The sequence below is a fragment of the Sminthopsis crassicaudata genome, chromosome 3, assembly GCF_048593235.1.
Source record: "Sminthopsis crassicaudata isolate SCR6 chromosome 3, ASM4859323v1, whole genome shotgun sequence".
Lineage (NCBI taxonomy): Eukaryota > Metazoa > Chordata > Mammalia > Dasyuromorphia > Dasyuridae > Sminthopsis > Sminthopsis crassicaudata.
Window position 1 is genome coordinate 595,263,660 of NC_133619.1, and position 23,018 is coordinate 595,286,677.

At 44.4% G+C, this 23,018-nt stretch overlaps 1 protein-coding gene across 2 annotated transcripts in view; it reads left to right on the forward strand.

The window, feature by feature from the left end:
- The first annotated feature begins 6,657 nt into the window (after positions 1–6,657).
- NHSL3 (NHS like 3) overlaps positions 6,658–23,018 on the forward strand; it is a 42,914-nt gene continuing 26,553 nt past the window's right edge. Inside the window, exon 1 of one of the 2 annotated variants that reach the window (XM_074305389.1) lies at positions 6,658–7,102. In XM_074305389.1, the coding sequence (XP_074161490.1) occupies positions 6,853–7,102 (250 nt within the window). In that variant the 5' untranslated portion in view covers positions 6,658–6,852. Of the gene's footprint in view, positions 7,103–20,011; positions 20,164–23,018 lie in introns of those variants that run through there. The other variant, XM_074305387.1, reaches the window with a different exon arrangement.

Sequence of the window (23,018 nt, forward strand, 5' to 3'; positions counted from 1 at the left end):
CAGTTTCCTCAACTATAAAATGGGTAAATAGTACCTACTTCCCAGGGTTGTTAGGAGGATAAAAATTTGTAAAAAGCTAAGCATAATCCATGGAGCATAGTAGGCACCTAATAAATCCTTCCTTCCTTTTTTTTTTTTTTTTTTTTTTTTTCCCATTAGGAAGGGCTTGAGAATAATTTAGGAGAGTCCCCTAAACTTGGAATTCATAGGATTTCAAGCTGGAAGGGAATCTTAGACATTATCTAAAGGGAAGGGACTTGTGCAGTGCAATATCACATAGTTAGTAAATGGCAAAGTGAGAATTTGAAGCCAGTTTCAAGCAAACAACAGGGATAAATATTTTCCCCCTGAAGCAATCAGGGTTAAGTGACTTGCCCAGGGTCACACATCGAGGAAGTGTTAAGTGTCTAGATCACATATGAACTCAGATCCTCCTGACTTCAAGGCTGGTGCTCTATTCACTTCACCACCTAGATGCCCAATATGGATAAATATGCAAGATAAATAGGAAATAATTAAAAGTGAGAAGGCTCTAGAATTGAGAGATTGGGAAAGCTTTCATAAAGATGATGGGATTTTAGTAGGGATCTAAATGAAGCCAAAAGTTAAAGATAAGAAGGGAGAGCTTTTTAGGCATGGGGATAGTCAGAGAGAATGTTCAGAGCTGAGAGATAGAGGGTCTTGTTTGTGGAACAATTAGGCCAATGTCACTGGACTGGAGTATATGCTTAGAGAGCAAGGTAGGAGTAGACTGGATTGTGAAGGACTGTGAAAGCCAAGCAGAGCATTCTGGGTTCAGTACTTTTTCTATCATTGAGTGAACTCCTTTGTCTGTGATCAACTATCTCAAATGGCAGAAAAAGTAGGGTTGATTCTTTTTGTTCCTTCCTATCAATACTCCACAGAAGACAAGACTGTCCTAATCCTTTATTTTTATTTTATAAAACAGGAAGCTGAGGCTTAGAGACTTGCTTGGAGGTCACAAACTAGTAAGCAACAGAGTGGAGTTTAGTTTCCCAGAAACAGATATATAGACCTCTCTCTGGGGGGTGATGTCCTAATGGTATTTGGCTGCTCCATCATCACCCTTCCCTCCTTCCAATTTCTCTTCCTCTCCCTTCCCCCTTGGCCAAGAGCCCTGTCCAGTCCCTACTTTGTCCCTGCTAGCTTCCTGACAACCACCTGGCTTGGCTCTGCAACCTCCCTGAGTCACCAGGATATGGGAAAGGATCTCCAAGCCTCATTTCCTTTCTCTCTCTCCCTCCCTTTCCTTCTCTCCCTTCCTCCCTCCCTCTGTCTCTCTTTCTCTCTTCTCTCTCTTTCCCTCCCTCCTCTCCCTTCTTCTCTCTCTCTGTCTCTCTTTTTCTCCCTCAGAGGGGGTTGGGAGCAAGAAAAGATGGGGCTCAAGAGGCTGAACCTCTGCTGTCTGTTGATTTTTCTCTCCAGTCAGGTCAGTTAGTTGCCTATACTCCAGGTTGGACTTTGGGCTCCAGTGGGAGGGAGGGAGGGAGAGAGAAGAAAGGAAGTTCCTGATCTTACACTGGTGTCCTTTCCTTCTCCAGTGGCAGTGAAATGGATCTCAGTAATCATTAATCCCAGGAGGCTGGAGCCAGGCGCCCAACAGCCCATTCAGCCCGTCCAGGGCCTCTCTGCCTGCCAAGGCTGAGAACCAGCCTCTCTTGGCTCTTGACTAGAGGGGACCAGCAAGGTCAATAGGCCCATAGGAGTGAATCTCCCCAAAATAATGGCCCTCTGGATCTGAGGGGGAGACATAACTTTGTCCTTGGGGAGTCCTAATAAGACAGGAGACAAGAGCGTCTCTCCTCAATTCCTCTACCCCAGTTTTTGGAGAAAGAGCCCTGCCTTCGGGGGCTCCTGGTGGAATGGAGAATATGTCTCTGTCCTCAGGGAGTCCCTCAATGGGGGAAGGAAACACAGTTGTGCCTCAGACAAAGGGTATCCTGAAGCTGTGATGTTGAATTTCTTATGCCTACACCATACAAGTAACATAACAGGTGATCTGTTTATCAACAAAAATTTATTAAATATAGACAGCATAATTAGAAAACTCACCTTCAAGCCAGGAAGACTAGGGTTCACATTTTTTTTTATTAATTTTATTATTATAACTTTTTATTGACAGTACCTATTCATGGGTAATTTTTTACATTAACTCTTGTACTCACTTCTGTTCCAACTTTTCCTCTCCTTCCTTCTACCCCCTCCCCTAGATGCCAGGCAGTCCCATACATGTTAAATATGTTATAGTATATCTTAGATACAATATATGTGTGCAGCACCAAATTTTTTGTTGCACAGGAAGAATTGGATTCAGAAGGTAAAAATAACCTGGGAAGAAAAACAAAAGTGCAAACAGTTCACACTCATTTCTCAGTGTTCCTTTTCTGGGTGTAGCTGCTTCTGTCCATCATTGATCAATTGGAACTGAATTAGAACTTCTCTTTGTCAAAGATATCCACTTCCATCAGAATACATTAGGGTTCAAATCTTGCCACTGACATACTAGTAGTGTGATATTGAGTGAGTCACAGAGCCATTCAGTATTCTAGGGAACTCTCTAATCCTGTAAATTACAGAGAAGACACTAACTTGCTTGGGTAGAGGGAATTCTCTCTCCTAAGAAATCCATATACCAAGGAAGGTAGTAGACACAGTCAGTAGTGTAATGTGCTCGGGACATTTTCCTAGTTGCCAGGATAACAAAAATCCCACAAAGCCCACCAATAACCCCTCCCCTCAAGGACTTTACATTATGGAGGGTAGGGGAGAGGGAGCAAGGAAGAAAAGGTGTCAAAGATACACACAGTTAAGTCAATAAAGAATAAACATGAAGTCAATCCAAAATCCTTTCATTTGACTCTTACTGGACTCAGGCAGAGTAATTCCATCTCATACTGAAGAAATACAGGTCTCAATAACTTCATGTGTGCTTAAACAATTTATACAATATTCACAGCAATGTAAAAGACATTAAAATGTTAAGGCTTCAGAGATGCCCAACTGAGTTGGGAATGGAGGATTAAGGGTGTGCAATGCTGTATTTATTTTTAGATTGGGTTAGCTTTAATGAACTGTTCTCTATCCTCTGTCCCCCCCCTTTTTTTTTTTAAAACTTTTAAATTATAAAAGATTATTCTCTAGGAGGGAAAAATGGGTGGAATAGAATGGAAAATGCAGATGATACAAAAAAAAAAGATATCACAAACTTTTATTGTTCTTTTTTATTATTTTTTTTAATTAAAGCTTTTTATTTTTCAAAACATATGGATGGATAATTCTTTAACATTAGCCCTTGCAAAACCCTGTGATCCAACTTTTCCCTCCTTCTCCTACGCCCTCCCCTAGATGGCAAGTAGTCCAATATATTAAACATTTTTAATTAATTAATTAATTTTTATTTATTATAGTTTTTTATATACCATATATATGCATGGGTAATTTTTCAGCATTGACAATTGTAAAACCTTTTGTTTCAACTTTTCCCTTCCTTTCCCCCACCCCTTCCCCCAAATGGCAGGTTGACCAATACAAAACATTTATTTTTCTAAAAATTCTTTTAAATTCTGATTAAAATGGTCACTCATAACTCTAGAGGACTTGATGGTGAAATATGCCTCCAACTTCTAGGAAGAGAGGTGGTTGGGCAACAAACAGGTATAGAACTAGGCATTACTTTCTAGACATAGCCAATGAATGGATCTGGTTTGCCTGATTATTTGTCACAAGGGAAGAGTTCTACATGGGATCATTTTGAAGTGTCAGTGACATTAAGAAAAAGCATCCATTAAAAAAAAAAAAGTCAAAAAGAAGAAGAAAAAAATGTTTCCCTTTCTCAAGGGGCCCAGGGAACTCAGCTTAAGGGAGCAGGGAGTGATAGATATTAACCAGGTGTGGTGTGTACGTGCTTCAGAAAGGCTGATGGCTGTTTGGAGGAGGCAGGGGAAGCTGGAGAGAGTGTCCACCCTGATCTTCACTTAAGAGAGCTCTTTTGTGGCCAAAAGATTTGGGGCAGGGGATCAAACAAACTTTGCAGAGATGGTGTGGTACAGAAGAAAGTACCCAGGATGGAGGCTAAGAAGTCCTGGGATTAGCTGAATGACAGAGGACAAGTCACCTCTTTTTAGTTCTTGTTTTTTTTTTTTTTTTTCTCTGAAATGAGGATAAGAATCCCTGTATAAGAACTGTGAAAAAAGCACAACAGCAATTCAGGTTTGTTATTACAACATATTTCATTGTGACTAAAGATCCTCTAATGGCCTGAAGCATTAATGGAGGTGACCTCTTCCCCCAACCAGAAGAGTGAAATTGGGCCACACCCTCTTATCCTGTGCAACCCTATTTCTGTGTTCTCCTATAAATCTTCAGTAATAGATCCACTCCATATACTTACTGCTGCCCTTCTCTAAGACTTTTACTAGTATAGTATTGTCAGTTCGTCTGCCATCCTTTAATCTCCAAACATGACCTACCTACCTCCTTTTCTGACACGGTTCAGTTCCCCTGGTACAACCCCAGCTTACTGCTTATTGGACAAGAGCTCACATTTAGAATCCAATAGCTAAATAAATGTTTACAGATGTTGACAAACTGATTCCTAGTACCTTCTGCTGCCTTGTTGCCACAACCACTGTCACTGCAGAATCAGAAAGGGGATAAACAGTATTAATCTTTGTTTCATCATTTGCCATAACTTAAGACTTCGTTGCCTATTGGCCAACCTAGAAATATAGATAATGAATGGATACAAATTGCAAAAGGCCAAATTTAGGCATGATGTTGGGAACAACTTCCTTACAAATGGTAGAATGGCTGATTGAACAGATGGTGAGTGGTACTTCACTGAAGTGAGGCAGAGAGGCTTGATGATCCTTTGTGGAATATACCTTAGCTAGAGTTTTCTTTCAGATATGGAGTGGATTGGTTTCTTCATATTCTCCAACTGTGATGTACCTTTCTTCATTTCTGTGTAGTTCTCAATAAACTTAGTGTCACTAAATCTGTATTTTACATGACCATGATGATGATGACAGGACCTGTGATTTCATACATATAGGAAACGATCTGTATAGGGAATTATTTAGAAAAGTCCCTCTGCAGGGGGCATCGAGGTGGTGCAGTGGATAGAGCACCAGCACCTGAGTTCAAATTTCGCTTCAGACACTTAACACTTCCTAGCAGTGTGACCCTGGGCTAGTCACTTAATCCCAATTGCTTCAGGAGGAAAAAAATCCCTCATACAGGGGTTTAGATATCCTGCCCCCTCCCTCAGCTTTGAGAAAGGACCCAAAGATTAGGTCACCTGACTCACATATAGACTGCTGGTGTTCGGGGCTCTGGAAGTGAAAGTGTTTCCCCTTTTCTTTCCTCCTAAGTTACTGAGCCTTCTTCCTAGGAGGATTTCAAAGCACTTGGTAAATTGTAATTAGCTCGGGCTATCTGGGGTGATTAACCTACGGCCTAGTGGAGATGCCCTGGGGCCTCACAGCTTAATCAAAGAGAAACTGAGGTTTAGAAACTTGCCCAGTAATTAAGAGAAGAATTCCAGGAATTCTGAGATCCCGTCCTTTCGTCCTCTCAGCCCGGAACAAAGAAGGAACAGTGGTGGGGTTAGGGGTATGTGTGTATCTCCGTGGGCGCACTATGCTTACAAAGGGGTGGGGGAGATGAGAAAAGGGAATAGAAAGGAACCAAAAATCTCTTTTATACCTTTAAACTGTGACTAATACAGCTGTTTATCTCGAGAGTCTCCAGAGGGTCTCTGTGGGATATCGAGCTAGTCTCACCCCTGCCTAAACTACTAGGCAGCCCCTGACAAATCCCTTTTCTCACGCTGAGACAGAATCCCAGAGTTTACCTCCCCGATGAAGAAGTCCTCAGTTTATTTTAGGATGGACCCTGAAAATTTTGAGTACTCCACATGCCGGCTTCCTGTTTAGGACCCTGGGTTAGAATATTCTTGTCCCCTTCCCGAAGAGAACTTGGAAACACCTCCATAGGACCAGCTGAAGTACCGAAGGTCCTTCCTCGGAGAGATCCCCTCAGTATATAGGTTTTTGTTTGGTTTTGTTTTCCCTCGGATAGATCCCTCCCTCGGATCACCTCTTCCCTTCCTGTGGAGAACCTCGGATCACGCTGCTCTTTTGCCGGGATCGAATCTTACTTGGCAGCCCCCGGCACAGTCTGAGATGGCAACCCGGATACCTGCTTCTTTCCCCTTTGGGGATACCAGAATACTTCCTTCCCTTTCCTGAGATTCTAGCTTTGAAGTCTAGGGACTCCGGCGACCGGCCCCTAGCCCAGAGCTCGCCGTGGGGCACAACTCGCCTTTTCAGCAGGCGCTCTGACCTAGAGTCCCGCTTACCTGGCTTCCCTTCTCCCCACCCCCCACGCCCCCGCGGGGAGAAGGCCCGGAACGGTGCGCTCCCTTTAGCAGGTCCGGGAGGGCGGGGAGAGGGGCAGGGCCGAGCCGCGCCGGGCCGGGCGGACAGAGGAGAGAGGAGGGGTGCGGGGAACCGGGAACGGGGAGCGAGTCGGGAGTAAGTGCGCTCCCTCCCGTTTCCCACCTCCCGGCCCGCCTCTCCCTACTCTCTGGGCTTCTCCCCGCCCCAGCCTAGCCTAGCCCAGCCCAGCCCAGCCCAGCCCAGCCCCGCCGGCCCCTCCTGCCCCGCTCCGCTCGGCCCCAGGGAGCCGCTCAAACTTTTCTCCGGCTCCTCGCTCTACCTTCGCGCAGCGGCGCCGGCTGCCCAAGGAGGGAACCGGGCGTCCAGCCCCGCATGGGCGCCGCGACGTCTCCGGGGGCCTGAGGCTGCCCGCCAGTCCCGCACGCGGCCCATGGCGGCCCGCGCTGCCTCCGCCGCACCTGCGGCCGAGGAGCCAAGCGGCCAGGGCCAGGGTCAGGGCCAGGGCCAGGCGGGTGTCCCCCGCAAGAAGAAGTCCCGGGGCGGCCTGCGCCGCGCCTTCAGCTGGCTGCGGGGCAAGCGGAGAAAGAAGAAGGGGCCGCCCGGTGGGGAGGGGGCCGAGCCACCCCCCAAGGGCAAGAAGTCTGAGGAAAAGGCCAGGAAGGGCAGAGGCAAGGGCAGAGGTAAGGCAGGCTGGAGCTCCGCTCACCTGAGCTGGGCAGGGCTGGACTGCGCTGGGCCGCTGCCGGCGGGGGGTGGGGGAGAGAGAGGGAGGCGCCCCGCTTCCTGAGCCGTCGGGCAGTACCCTGGGAGATCGGCGAGGGTGACTTGGGCCGCGGGGTGGGGGGGTGTACTCGGAATGGGTCCAAGGAAAGGTGGGGCAGAGCCAAGGAGTCCCTCTCAGGACTTCCGGGGTACTGCCTTTGCAAAGAGGGGCGGTCCCCCCCACTTCGACCCCACCCCTTACTTCTAGACCGGGGATCTCCAGATTTGCAGAGATTATGTAGTTTGGCTTTGGGGGGAAGGACTGGGAGGGGGGAACTCTTCTTCCCTACACTTCCTTTGGTGTAAGGGGTCAGATCCTCGGTTTTGCTCCCCTGGGGCTCAGCAAGCGGGCCGTGGGGGCTTTGCCGGGTCAACCGCAGTTGTAGGCACTTTGCTGAGTCAGGGGGTCATAGGCGCTTGGGGCCCAGCTCCCCGGGCCTCTCCAGGGTAGAGACTTGTCAGGCTCTGTTCTGCCCTGCCCTCCCAGAACTAGAGTTCTGGGCAACCAAGTTTGTCATGGATCCCTGGTGCCTTCTTCAGGAGGGGGAGCTGACCATCTGTCTTCCCAGCTTCTCATTTGGTCCTGTCCAGGGTATCTCTTGTATGGGTAGTGGGGAAGAAGGAGTTAAGAAGACTTCTTTTCTTTCTCTGGTTTTCCCTTTTCAATTTTGTCTTCTCTTACTCATCCCCATCGTGTCCGTAGTTAAAGAAATGCGATTACTGTCCCAGGTGAGGTTAGCACCTGCTCCCCTTTCCCCATTTTAGTGACAATTCATTACTTTCATCTTTCTTACAATGTGGAGTTGGGGTAAGGCAGCATGAACAGAGAGGTAAGGAGCTTCCATGGGGATGCACAGCAGGGCTAGATAGGTATGTTTCTTTGTGGGGGAGGGGACCGGGACAGGAACTTGGCTTTGTGGATTTTATTTGGCAGGCTTCTCTTTACTTATGAGATAATAAAAAACAGCTCCAATTTCTATAGAGCCTTAAGATGGTTTCCTCATCACAGCCCTGTGAGACAGGAGGTTCAAGGACTATTCCTTTAAAAGATGAGGAGATCCCCAGTTACTTTGAGAGGTTACCTGTTCAAGGTCATAGTGTATTTCAGTGTCAAAACTTGAACTTGGGCTTCTCTGACTCAAAATCCGGCACTCTTTCCATAACAATACATTGCATAAAACTCTAAAGTGTCCCTGCCCTCCTTGGTCTTGGATGGCCCTGCTTGGCTGATTCCCTAGCCGGGCCATTAGATCCTTATCCTATTTCTCCCTCTATCACCTGAGTTGGGCTCCCTTGCCCCTCCCACTCCCCCCCTCTAGACCTAAAGAAAAAAGAGAGTCTCCCAGCTTTTCTTCTAAGCCCAGGAAGAAGTAGGGACCTCTTTAGGCCCCAGGGGCTCCCTGCTCCCAGCATCTAACCGATCTTCTGCCCACAGCAGCCGCCTGCCCATGTTTCAGGAAATGGTGGGTGCTGTGTTTACCCACTGGAGTGTCCTTTAATCAGCCCTGAGAGGGAAGGAGGGAGGAAAGAATTAGAAGGAAGAGGTTTGGGGGACAGGAAGAGGAGGCAGAGAGAGGAGAGAAAAAGCTTCTTGTGTGATTGTATCCGGCCTGGCTGTGGTCTTTTTGGATCTCTGCCTTGGTTCTGCCTTAGCCTGCCTGAAGACATTCAGCTAGAGCAGTGAGTGACAAGGGCTGGAAGAGAGATTGGTCTCAAAATATACTGAACAATACACGCCTTCTCCACACCCCCCTCCCATGAAGTGTCTGTCCCTAATCATCTCCTCAATCCCAACCCCCCCCCCATCCTAAGGGAAATGGGGCAGAAATCAGTGACTAGTCCTCAGTACTGATAGCTAGTCTTTAAGTACAGGAGGGTTGCTAAAACATTTGGAGTTCAAAGGACTTTAGAGATTTTCTAATTCAATCATCTCCTTTTACAAAACAGAATAAAGGACTTATCCAAGATCATATGAGTGATCCACTCTCCTGGCCTGAAGATATTCATAGAATGGACAACAAGGGGCAAAGCAACCCTGAACTTGAGTGATGGGCTAATTGATTCCATTAGGATCTAAGGCCTGTCGGAGTGCATGATTTAGCCAACCCCTAGTCCCTGTGGGACTGAGGTATTTAGGTAGTCCTGTCTTCCAGCATGGAGGTCAGGTAAGGGCCCTCACTCACGTGTGGGCCTGTCTGCCCCAAGGCTTTGGTAGTGCTTGGGCGGGGAAGGGAAGGAAAGTCACCCTCTTTCCCTCCAGCCTCTCATTATTGGAATTGTTTCCTTCACTCCTGTCCAGCCCTACTTCTCCTCCTCTTCTTTTTCTGAAAAGAAACCAAGAAATTGATCTGATTGCTTTAATCCCTGTTGGCAATGCTTAAAGGAGAAGGGAGGGTGAGCCCTAAGGAAAGAGGGAGGATTCATTCTTTTGGGGGGAGCTAACCTAAGAATGTGTATATGTGGGGGGGTAGGCTGGAGAGGGAGGGGGTCACATTCCAGTCTGACCTATGAGTCGTAGTATCATAGGATAGCATTAGGGGCTGGATCTGTGATTTCATTAGTTTAGGTTCTAGAGAACTTCCAGGTAATGTAAGGCTCACTATTAGTGCCAGATAACACTTCTCTGCAATTTAATCTGAAAAGAATTGTCTCAGGTATGGAGGAGTTGAGTGACTTGGCCAAGATCACACAGATCCAGAACCTGAATCCATCTTCTTCACTTCAAGGGCAGGTCGTTCTCGAGCTATTAAAACTATACTGTTTCTCATACAGTGATTAATGTCCTTCCATCTCATAATTTTTATAAATCAGATCATCAAATTTAAGCCCCTTATTTACGGATGGGGAAGTAAGGCCCAGAGAGGGTAAAGTCACAATGTCAAGAATTTAACTTTAAGTCTTCTGATTCTCAGTCAGTCTGGGGGCTTTTTCCTTCTTCAAAATATGATCATGGGTCTCAGATAGCATAAAATTTGCCCTTAGGGACCATTTCATTCAACACGTAATTTTTCAGATGGGAAAACTGAGGGTTAGTTTTGTCATTTGACGTGACCTTGTTCCCAAGGTTACACTATTGGTGAGTGGCAGGGCTGTATAGGACTTACATTTAGAGTTCTTGACCTTCTTCCCATTCCTTCCCAATTTAGGTCACTTAAAATTATGAGTAGTCATAGATGATCTTAGAGATCATTGAGCCCAATTATTTTATTTTATGGAGGGAAGCAATGTCAGCCAAGATCACACATTTCTACAGTCTTAGGCAGCACTGGGAAGGTGCTAAATTTTTCTAGTGCATTTCAAAGAGGCAAAAGACTAAGAAATGTTGAGTAAAGTGCTGGAAGACCTCGATTCAAATCCCATCACTGGCACTTACAAATTATATTGTTTTGGGGCACTTCACCTTCCTTAACCTCAGTCTTTTTCCTTTTTGAAATATGAATGATAATGCTTTTAGGTGATAGTGAGAAAAGGTGGGAAGTATTTGGAATAAACTTGAATTAAAATCTTGGATTTTCTAGTTATAATTTGTATGACCTTGGACAAGAGACTTTATTTCTCTGTATCTTATTTTATCCCTAAAATGAAAGGGTTTTGTCTAGGTCAGGTCAAATTAAGTGCCTACTAGGTGCTTGGCACTGTGCTAATCACGGGGGATACAAAGAAAAACCAAATAATCTCTCAGAGAGTTCAGTTTGAGGGAAGGAGAAAAAATATAAGCAATTATATATGCAGACAAAATGTTATTCAGTAGTGTCTGAAACTTTGGGGTTTTCTTGGCAGAGATATAAAATTTTGCCATTTCTTTCTCCAGCTCATTTTATAGATAAGGAAACCAAGACAAACAGGGTTAAGTGACTTGCCCAAGATCACATAGCTAGTAAATATCTGAGGCCAGATTTGAACTCAGTCTGGAATCCAGATTCAGTGTTTTATTCACTGTACCACTTAATAAGCTAGATATAGAAAGGATAAACTAGAGATGGGGAGGGAAAGGCATTAACATTTTTTAAAATAGTATTTTATTTTTCCAAATACATGCAAAAATAGTTTTCAACATTCACCTTTGAAAAATCTTGTGTCCCCTATTTTTCTCCCTCTCTCTTCCCCTCTTTCCTGCTCAAGATAGTAAGCAATCCAATATGGGTTAAACATGGGAAGGCACTACATCATGGAGGACTAAGAAAGGCTTCTTGAAGGAAAACAAGGAAACCAGGAAACAGAGATGAGAAAGGAGAGAATTCTAGGCTTGGAGGCAGCCAGTGAAAATGCCTGAGTTGGGAGTTGGAGTGTCTTATCCTGAGATCTGTAAGAGGACCAATGCAGCTGGATTATGGTGGATGTGAAAGAGAATAAGAGGTATAAGAAGGGAGGAGACCAGGTTATGAAGGGCTTTAAATGCCAAGCAAAGAGATAGGGAGCCACTGCAGATTATTAAATAGGGGTTCTATGCCTCAAGAAGATCAATTTGCTAACAGTGCAGGATGGACTAGAATAGGAAAAAGACAGTAAGGGAAGGACTTTGATGCTTCCTAAATCTCTGATTCTACTGGTAGCATGCATTTCCTAGGACTGTTGTGAGAATCAAATGAAATGATATATTTGAAAATAACTTTTTTTTTTGAGGGGGGGGTGTTGCAATTAGATGGTGCAGTGGATGGAGCACCAGCTCTGAAGTTAGGACGATCAGAGTTCAAATTTGGTCTCAGATACTTGACATTTCCTAGCTGTGTGACCCTGGGCAAGTCACTTAACCACAATTGCCTCAGCAAAAAAAAAAGAGAGAAAATAGCTTTTGTTGTGGAGGGAAGTTAAGGGCTATAAAAATGTTAGATATGCTTTAGGTACTATTCCACCAAGGAACAGCAAGGTGATTTTAGGAAAGTCACTGATTAAGCTTAGTTCTTTTCTTTTCTTTTTTTAAATTAATTTTATAATTATAATTTTTTTTGACAATACATATGCATAGGTAATTCCCCCCTCCTCCCCTCCCGGCTGGGGTTAAGTGACTTGCCCAGGGTCACACAGCTAGGAAGTGTTAAGTGTCTGAGACCAGATTTGAACTCCGGTCCTCCTGAATTCAAGGCTGGTGCTCTATCCACTGTGCCACCTAGCTACCCCTAATTTTTTTTTTTTTTTTTTTTTTTTTTTTTTTTTTTTACAACATTATCCCTTGTATTCATTTTTCCAAATTTTCTCCTCCCTCCATCTACTCCCTCCCCTAGATTTCAGGCAATCCCATACATATTAAATGTGTTACAGTATAACCTAGATACAATATATGTGTGTAAAACCAAATTTCTTGTTGCACGGTATGAATTGGATTCCGAAGGTATAAGTAACCTCGGTAGAAAGACAATAGTGCAAACAGTTCCTTCCCAGTGTTCCTTCTCTGGGTGTAGTTGTTTCTGTCCATCATTGATCAAATGGAACTGAATTAGATCTTTATGTTGAAGATATCCACTTCAATCAGAATATATTTTCATACAGTATCGTTGTTGCTGTGTATAATGATCTCCTATTTCTGCTTATTTCACTCAGCATCAGTTCATGTATAAGCTTAGTTCTTCATAAGTGAAGTATGACCTTTAGCTACTTTTTGAAAGTACTAGGAGGGTCTCCTTATTCTGCTGCCCTCCTGCTACAGAGGTCTTAAAGGGATTTCACACCCTGAGAGGTTCCTTCCAGCTATAGGCTCAGATTGCCAGGACAGAGATAGTTAATGGACTTTTTGTTGACTTCTCTAAGGCTAATGTATACCTTCTCTGAAATTTAGAATCCTAGGAAATTGGGGACAGAGAACTGAAATTAAAAGACTTGCCTGGACAACATGTGTCAGAGAACAGAACATGGAGCTTTTTGATTCTCTGTCCATTATACTTTGATGCTCTTTGCTTAGAGATAAAGAAACCTTCAGGAAGCCTTTCCCTATCCCTAGATCCCAGTACCAAGATCATCTCCAGTTTATCCAGCCTAAATCTTTTTGAATATAGTCATTTCTATGTTATCTTCCATCTTAGCCTACTCTTTCCCCTCTTTCCCATTATTTGAATCTCAGAGTTTAACTCAGTGTCTGGAATTTAATAGGTCCTTAATGTTGTGGCTTAACCAACATAACAGTAGCAGAATTAACAATAACTTTGTTCTTTAACGTTTCCCAAATGTATAACCGACCTTTCATTTTATCCTCACAACATTTTATCCTCAAACTAAGCTGTGAGGTAAGTCCCCAACTCCTAGCACAATGACAGGCACATAGTAGGTTCTTTCTAAATACTTGTTGAATTGAATGTTGCAGGTAAGGAACCTGCATAGGTTCACTCAGCTAGCGAGTGTTAGAAGTGGAATTTGGACCTTGGTAAATTTGCCAATCAGCCTATTGATTTTCCCACTATGCCATTTGAATAATCTCAACAATTTAGACTTTAGCTGAGTGTAGTATAATAATTTGTTTCTGAGATAGAAATCTCCTGGCTAGCTGGCAGGCCCAGAATTAGGATTCAATTATCATTATTTAACTCCTGCATGTTCTAGTAGGAAAGAACCTTAGCCTTAGGGTTAGGGAAGAAGAGTTTAAGTACCAGCTCTGCCACTTCTAGCTGGATGATCTTTTGGCAGATCCTTGCCCCTTGTGCCTCAGTTTCCCAAGCTGTAATTTCATTCATTTGTTTTTGTGGAGTAGGGTCTGATGCTTGCCTTACTTGTTTTTATATCCTGAGAAATGATTGTGGTTGTGTTTTGCCACTGTGAAATCCTGAATAAATTATCTGTGTAGAGAATTAGGACTTGGAGTTAGCATCTATGGATTTTAGTACTAACTGTGTGCTTACAACCTATATGATTCTCTGAGTCTCAGTTTTCTAGTCTATAAAATGAGTAAGTTGGATGATTTTAAAAAATCGTTTCTAATTCTAAATCTTTTAAGGTAGGCAAAGAGAGACAGCTCCTGATGGATTCCAGTTATGTTTGGGATAGAGGTGGTTGGGATGAAAAGCAGGGCTAGAGTCAGTTGGGATGAATCTGCAAGACACTTCCCAGAGCAAGTGAGACTTGTGTTGGGGAAGGTAGGGAGCCTAGCTCACTTACGAGGGAGTGTTTCCTTTAGTGGTAGAGAGTGCTTGGCTAGGGGGCTCCTGGTGGAACCCGTTCTAGAGGATTCCCCCTCCTTTAATTAAAGGATACAAATGACCCCCTGACCTCCCAATATCTTTAAATCCTGACTTGTCAACTCAGCTTCTTGAGTTCAAGGGTCCAGTCCTTTGAACTTTGGGATTCCTGACCTTTTTTCCATTGGAATGAGAGATAGGCTTCAAGCTTACTAGGCAGAAGGACTGGTAGGAATATAGAGCAATGGGAAGAACCCTTGACTCAACCTAAGGAAGTATGGGTTTTTGTTGAACTACTGTCCTTTACTAGCTGAATGGCTGTGTTCAGATCACTGAAACTTCAGTTTCCTTTTCTGTAAAATGGGATAGTATTCTCATTTCTTGCCTCATTGGGGGTATTTTGAGGAAAAGCAACATTCATAGTTCTACAAGTGGGAGAGACCTCAGAGATACTCTAGTACAGATGAAGAAACTGAGGATCAAGGTATCTGAATGACATATTCACAGTCATATTAGAGATAGGATTTGAAGCCAGGACTTTGGATTTCAGACTCAATGCTTTCTATATTGTACTATACTGCCTCCATCCTTTGTAATCCTTGATATACTACTGAAGAGCTTTTTTTAGTATTATAATTTCCTTTAGTCTTGAGTTTGGGGGAAGAGGGAGAGAGAGGACACTGTATAAGGACACAAAGAGAAATGTGTTTCTTGCTCTGTAACAGAACTCTGGGTCCATGCCCTTCTAAGCCCTGCGCCTATGCCCATTCAAACATTTGTTAAGCTCTTGTTGTATGCCAATCTTTTTGGCATTATGGGGGAGACTAGGAAGGTGAAGGCTTAGCATTTGCCCTCCAGGAGCATTCAGTCTAATTGAGAATGGGGGGAATCTCACAGATGCAGATAAATAGTCTATATACTAGAGCTTGAAGAGGTCATCTTAAGAATATAAAGTGCTATGAGATAAGAACAGAGTAAAATGTCTCCTGAAAACAGCTGGAAGAAACCCTGAGCCAGATCGTGTGTTATATGTGTCTGTTCATGAGTGTATGCTTGTGGAAGGCATGAGTGGGTTATTCCAGCTAGAAAGAGCCTGATAGGCAGTTGTTCTGAAATGAAGTAAGGTTAAAATTAAGTTCACACGGGAGGAAATGAGGTATAATGAAAAGAGCTCTTAGGATCATGTAGTTCTGTATTCTTTTGGGGATTCTGACATATAATTAGCTGTGTGGCCTTGGGGCCAATTTATAAACCTCTTTGTGCCTTAGTTTCCCTATCTGAAAAAAAAAAGGGATTGGATCAGATGTTTTCTTAAGTTTTCTTCTAGCTCTAACATTCTTAAACTGGGTTGTGACATGTGGGGGTCATGAGATTTCTTTATTATCAGTAGGTGTTTGATTTATATACCTATATCAGGGTTGCATAAAATTTCTTGGATGAAGAGGGGTCACAAATAAAGTTTAAGAATATTGGGGATTAGGACTTGAAGCTCTGGGATTTGGGGAAAGAAAGGGCTCTGGAACATGAAGGAGAAGGCATTTATAATTGGATTGGGAAATAACTCCAGAATGTAGGTAGGGAATATTATGGACCTGTTCTAAAATGGACAGTAGGCCAAGGTGACAAGATGGTCACTACTCTGGAATGTGGAATGAAACTCCTGAGGGCTGGTGTGTGTGTGTGTGTGTGTGTGTGTGTGTGTGTGTGTGTGTGTGTGTGTGTGTGTGTGGTGTGTGTGTGTAAGTAAAGTGCCAAACTTGTGCATTTCTTCTAGCTTGTCTATTACTATAAAAATCTTATTGAGACAACAAACATTTATGAAGTATTTATGTGCTAGACATTGTGCTGAGGTAAAAATAAAAGCAAAAAGGAAGCCCTCGAGGAGATTGCATTCTAATAGGGAAGACTTCACACCAAAAAGAGCTAACATTTCTAATCCTGAGAAGATGCTGTAGATAGGGAGGAGCTGAGTAGGGACCTGGGATTGGGTCTGCACTCCTGATTGGGGTAAGGGATGGTAATGGGCATGGAGCTGGCATGCAAATTAAAGTTGAAATCTGCTGCCTTGAGTCCCAACTCTTCCCTCTTTCTTGCACTTGGGATAATGACCTTATTTGGAGTGACCACCTATTAGCTGGAAGTGTGGGGGGTACCCAAGTTAGGGAGAGAGCCTCCCTAGAGGATCCCCAGGGCCAGCGCAAAGCCATCTCAGCTGCTTTGGTCACATGCTGAGTAAATTCCATGGAAAGAGCATTGTACCCCTTGGGGGGAGGGGGAAATGCTGCAATCACCCACACTTGAGTGTGGATATCTAGGCTTCATGGATGCCTTCGTGGACAGGGGAGGTAGGCCCTCTTATCATAAAAGGATGAAAATCCTACTTTATCCCTGAACAAATTGTCTGTGTCATTCTGTGAACATTCAGAGAGATCCCACTTTATAGAACAGATCGATTCCTGAAAAGTTGTCAAATCTCAACTTCAGAGGTCATCTAATTTCAAGTCTACCTGAATTCCCAGAATCCCTTTCATAGTATCCAATCACTCAGTCTCTGCTTATGCACATTCAGTTTAGTACAACAACGAGAATGCTGGATTTGGAGCCAGAGGACTTGGGTTCCAGTCCCCTGTCCTGTGCCTTGGGTGACCTTGGACCAGGTTTCAGAATCCTTATCTGTAAAATAAAGGGGCAGGACTAAATGAGCTCTAAGGTCCCTTCCAGTCATCTGGGAATGCTGTGATGACTGATTCTTATGATGACCTGATCCATCCCAGTATAGACCTTTGATTTTCCCTCATTTTGTGTTTTATTTCTGTAGAGGAAGAATTGAAAAATGAGCTATTTGTCAATCAGTGGATTTGTGCTGAGTGCCTTCTTTGTGTCCTGTCCTGGGAATGAGGGGGAAGGGATCACACTCACTGTCTTTGTCCCCTTGGAAGTTTTTCTATTCTGGGGATTTCTCGAAACCATCCTGACCCACACTAACAAGCAGTAAAAGGGAGACCTGAAGATTGAAGTCAGGGAGGAGAAATGTGCCTATGTCATTGGAGTTTTCATATAGTAGATTTGCTTAAAGTGGAAACCACTAAAACCCAGTCAGTCAACAAGCATTTATTAAGTGCCTGCTGTGTGGCAGGCACTCTGCCATTTGCTGAGAATACAAAAAACAGAGAACAGTCCTTATTCTAAAGAAGTTCATACTCTAATGGAATAAAGAGTCTTTAGGGAGCAGTGGGGTCCTCTTTTTCCATGGCATTTTCGTATCTTCCAGGTCCTCAGCCTGAGAAGGTGGCACCTATCACCAATAACCCTTGACTCTTTCTGAAGGGATTTCTAAGCACCTTAGAACAATCCCCTTTTCTTTTCTTTTTCTTTAAGTTTCAGAATAGCATTTTATTTTTCCAATTACATATAAAGATAGTTTTCAACATTAATTTCTGTCAAGATTTTGAGTTGCAAATTTGTCCTCCCTCCTTCTTTTACTTCCTCCTTCCCAAAACAGCAAGCAATCTGATAAGGTTATACATGTACATTTTAAACACATTTCCACATTGGTCATATTGTGAAAGAAAAATCAGAACAAAAGGGAAAAACAACCAGAAAGGAAAAGCAAATAAAAAATATGGAAATAATATCCTCCTATCCTCATTTGGAATCCATACTTCTCTCTCTAGTGTTTATTGGAATTGCCTTGAATCATTGAATTGCTGAGGACTAAATCTATCATAATCACCACACAATCTTTTTTAAAAACTTCTCCTCCCCCCAAATATATGCAAGATAGTTTTCAACATTCACCTTTGCAAAACCTCAGGCTCCAAATTTTTCTCCCTTTTATCTTGCCACCCCCTCCTCAAGACAGCAAGTACTCTACTATATGTTAAACATGTCCTCCCACAATGTTGCTATTGCTGTGTATAATGATCTCCTGGTTCTACTCATTTCACAAAGCATCAGTTCATGTAAGTCTTTCCAGGTTTTCCTGAAATCCACCCACTCATCATTCCTATTGAACAATAATATTTCACTCCATTCATACACCATAACTTATTCAGCCATTTCCAATTGATGGGCAAATTTCCAGTTCTTTGCCATCACAAAAAGGGCTGTTACAAATATTTTTGCACAAGTGAATCCCTTTCCCTCTTTTATGATTTCTTTGATATACAGACCCAGCAGTGATATTGCTGGGTCAAAAGGAATACACATACACAGTTTGATAGTCCTTTGGGCATCGCTCCAAATTTCTCTCCAGAATGGCTGGTTCAATTCACAATTCCACCAACAATGCATTAGTGTCCCAGTTTTTCCACATCCTCTCCAATATTTATAATTATCTCTGTCATTTTAACCAATCTGAGAGGTGTGAGGTGGTATCTCAGAGTTGTTTTAATTTATATTTTTCTAATCAATAGTGATTTAGAGTATTTTGTTCATGTGACTATAGATGGCTTTAATGTCTTCTTTTGAAAATAGTCTGTTCATTTCCTTTGACCATTTTTCAATTAGGAAATGCTGGTCCTCTTTTCTTGAGATAGATTGACTTGAGTATTTTCTTCTTCCCAGCTATTCACACTCTCCTCCTCACTCCATTTCCTAGCTCTCTAGCTCCCTGTTTTATACAGAATTTCCTACAGAAATTTGAGGCAACATTCCCTTCAAGGGCCCGCATTGAGGTGTCATAGAATCATAGGATTTAGATTTGGAAGGAATCTTTGAGATCATTTAACCCATGTGCCATTTTACAAATGGGGAAACTGAGGCCCATGTAGTGGAAGGAACTTGCTCAAAGTTGATCGAGTAGTAATTATCAGATCTTGGGATTTCTGACTTCAGATCTATTGGGGAGTGGGGGAGGTTGCTGAGAGAAGCTTTAAAGGTTGTTCACCTGGAGACTGAGTAGAGAATCTGGCTCCTCTGAGTCAGTCAAATCTGCGAAATGGAAGGAATGCTAATCTTAGTCAGAAGATCCTTAGTGAAATCCCAGCCCTTGTTAACAACTGCGTGACTTTAGGCATGCTATTATGTCATCTTTCCAGGTCTCGGTATTTCTCTCTGTAAAATGGGTCAGATTTGCTTGCAGATAATAGAAACAGAGAGTGTTAGAGCTGATAAGAGGCAGTAGAGATCAACTAACCTCACTCTCTATTTGGGGAAACTGAGGCCTGTATAAAGGAAATACTCAAGGTCACTCAAGAAGTAATAATAACGCTCATTTTAGCTTCCGTTTCTGTGCCCTTTCTGGTTTAGATAGTGCCATCTGCATTAACACCGTGGTGCAAAGGAAGAGACGCTGGGATTTAAAGTCAGATGATGTGGGTTCAAATCCCAACTCTTCCCAACTCTTAACTACCGGTCAGGTCTCTTCAGGCACTAAATCTGATTTCCTGGGAAGGAGTGAATGCTCCTTATCCCCGTTTTATAGATGAGAAAACCCGGTTTATTTTTCTTGTCCCCTACCGGTGGAAGCCTGTAGTTCCTGGGCTCTGCCGCCTCTTCCCAGGAGCCTCCAGGCTTGCCAAGCTTTGGGAGGAGGGCCGGAGACAGGCGTCCCAGGAGGGGCGAGGGAGAGCCCGCATATGGGAGCGCGCCCCGCCCCTCGCCTCCCTCCGAGGCCCCGCCCCTCCCGGGCGTGCCCATTGGTTGCAGGGACGGTGGCGGCCGGAGCTGCCAGAGCGCGCGGGGGCCTGAGCGCGCGCCAGCCCCACGCCATGTAGCGCGCGCCCCCTCCCCCGCCCACTCCCATCCCCATCCCCGCCCCCGCCCCCCAGGGACCCTGCACGCCATGGGGAACTCCCACCACAAGAGGAAGCCCCCCAGCAGCCGGACCCGCAGTTTCTGGCATTTCGGGCGCCGCCGGGGGAGGCAGGGAACAGGTAGGCGGGGGCGGGGGCCTCTGGGGGAAGGGGGATGGGAGGAGGACGGGGGCCGCTCGCCGCAGCCCGAGTGGGGGATCGGTGGGGCCGTGCGTCCGGTGCCTTGGGGCCCTTTCTCCCCCCCGGCCGTATCCTGGGGTCCCCAGCTGCAGCTCACACATGCACCTTCACACATGCACACGGCGGTATGCAAAGGACACACGAATGCGTCTGGAGGTAATACCGTGACACTGTTACCCTTTGAGAAAGTTACACAAACGGGGCAGAGAGACAGGGTTGCACACGAGCGTGCGTGTGGATACATAATTGCACGGCGTGCCTATAAATGTTGCCATGGATAGCCACACATTGGTCAGTTACAAAACCAGGACAGGGATACATGTTTACACATGGTGCTGAGTCCCACATGCATCGTACATCCCACTGACACAAACAGGACCCAGGAGTGCTCATTCTCCCTCTTGTGTGATTGTGTCCAGCTTGTATTGGGGGCTATAATTACAGAAGATTTGAGATATATTCACAGGGGGCACAGTTCTACATGGCTTATCTGCATGCTTTCACATGGATACATAGGAAGGGACTCAGTCATAGGGATGTCCACAGACCCCTCCCTGGATTTGAGATGTAGATGCGGACCCATACTTCCCTTAAGCAAATATTAATCCCCACTGTGTGTGGAACACTGGTTCACATTACATGGACTCACCATCACACATACCAGTACAGCTAGATGGTCACACAGACTCACATTGTCATATACGGACACAGCCTTACACTGTTTTACATGGTGGCTGACATACACTCCCACTTGTTCTTCTGTCTGTCCCACCCTGCTGACCCCAGAGGGCAGAAAGTTGACTGGAGAGAGGGAGAGAGAGACAAAAGGAGGGATCTAGGGACTGAGACAGAAACTGAAGATTAGAGACTCAGGGCTGGCTCCATCTGACCACATCAGCCATCTGACTGGTTCTCTGGGGCACCCTCCCCCCACTGCTGAGGGTCTAGGCCCCTCCCTCATCTATCCCCCCCTTTTCAATTCAGCCACCCAGCTGGAACAGCCTAGGCCCCAGTCTGTGCTGAGATCTGCCTGAAAGGTTGTATTTCAACCCCAGGGGTGGGGGAGGGTCCCCTGAGGCTGGGCAACAGGATTCCTGGCTTCCCCTTCTAGTTCCCTCAGTGCTGGGAGAACTGTAACATGAACTGGGATTGATATGTGTGTGTGTGGGAGAGGACATCAGAGAGATAGATAGGAGGAGGAGGTACAGCCTCACCCTTTCCTCATATCCCCTCCCACAGGGGAGCTGCCTGGTCAGGTGGAAATCTCTGGGCTGTTTCCTGGGCAGAGAACTCTATGGGGAGGATTGTGGGTGAGGGGGAAGGGAAAGCAGCCCCTTTCTTCTGGTCCTTTGGATTAATAAACTATCTAAATTCACAGACTCGCCAAACTTGAAGGGTCTCTTTGAGACCATCAGGTTTCCACCCTTCTGTTTACAGATGTGGAAACTGAGGCATACAGCTGGAAAGGGATCTACATAAGATCTTTTGTTCTAGTCTGAGTAAGGGTAATGTTGTCTCTACTTTCTTTGGAAAGAGAATGGGTACCGGAGGTTGGGTAGTAGATTATGATTCTGGACAGGTCCCTTTTTCTTCCTAAGCCTCAGTTTTGGCATCTGTAAAAAAAGGGCAGACAGCTTCTAAGGTAAAAACTAACATTTCTCTAAGGTTTGGGTTCCCCACCAGGGCTGAATGCCTTCCTACCCAGCACTTAGAGAAATCTTGGATTCTGGAATTCTGTCGGTTCTGTCCAATATCCGTTCTATATCTTATTTACCCTCCCAACTGGATAATCAAGTCAATTTTCCTATTCTTTAGTTGTTCTGAGCCTGTTAGGGAAGGAGACTTGAAGAAGAATGACTTTCCTCTTGGTGTTTATAATCTTGTTGACCTGGACGAGGTGAGTGCTTAGAGATCCTCACTGTTGATGAACTTTTGTATTTTCCCCTGGGGAGACTGGAGGATATCAGAGAAGAAAACCGTCTTTATCTTCAAGTAACTGACAGTTTAGTTGAAGAGACAAGACATTTCCAGACAGCATGTTAAGGAGATGTGAAAAATCGGTGCTTTTCTCTATTATTCAAGCCCTAGGAATTCAGAAAGGTTAATGAGGGAAGGCTTCATAGAGGAGATGAGTCTTGAAGTGAGCACTGAAGAAGTGTAGGCTTCATTCGTCATAGAGCAGCATGCCCTGCAAAGTGGATGGAGTTAGAACAAGATGACCTGTGTTGGAATAGTGGTTCTGGTGCTCACCACCAATTGTACTCTTGAAATTTTTTTTTTTTCATACTTGCAACATCAATTTCCTCATTTGTTAAAGAAAGGGGTTTGAATATACAATTCCCAAAGTCCTTTGAGCTCATCATCTTTTGGGAAAACCAGGGAAGGGCATTTCAGGTGAGAGGAGAGAGAGCCTAGTATGATGGGGGAGGAAGATGAGAAGGAAATTAGCCTGGTTGGAGCTGAGGATACTTTTAAAAAAGGAGATTAGGTGAGGTCAGCTGAGGAGTCATTCAGTAGCATGGGATTGGGTTGAGGAATTTGGGCCTGATTATGCAGGCAATCAGGCGTCATGACAGGATTATTGGTTTGGTTGGTTTTTGTTTTTGTTTTTTTTAGTAAAGAAATGTTGGATCTGAACTGATTTTTAAAGTGAAGATCACTTGACCCTGTGCATGATGGAAAGGGAAAGACTGAACACTGGGAAACCTGTTAGAAGACTGTGAAAATAGCATCAACTCATGTGATGTCTCTGTACCATAAGGAAACTGGAGTTGCTGCATTTGGATGTGACTTCA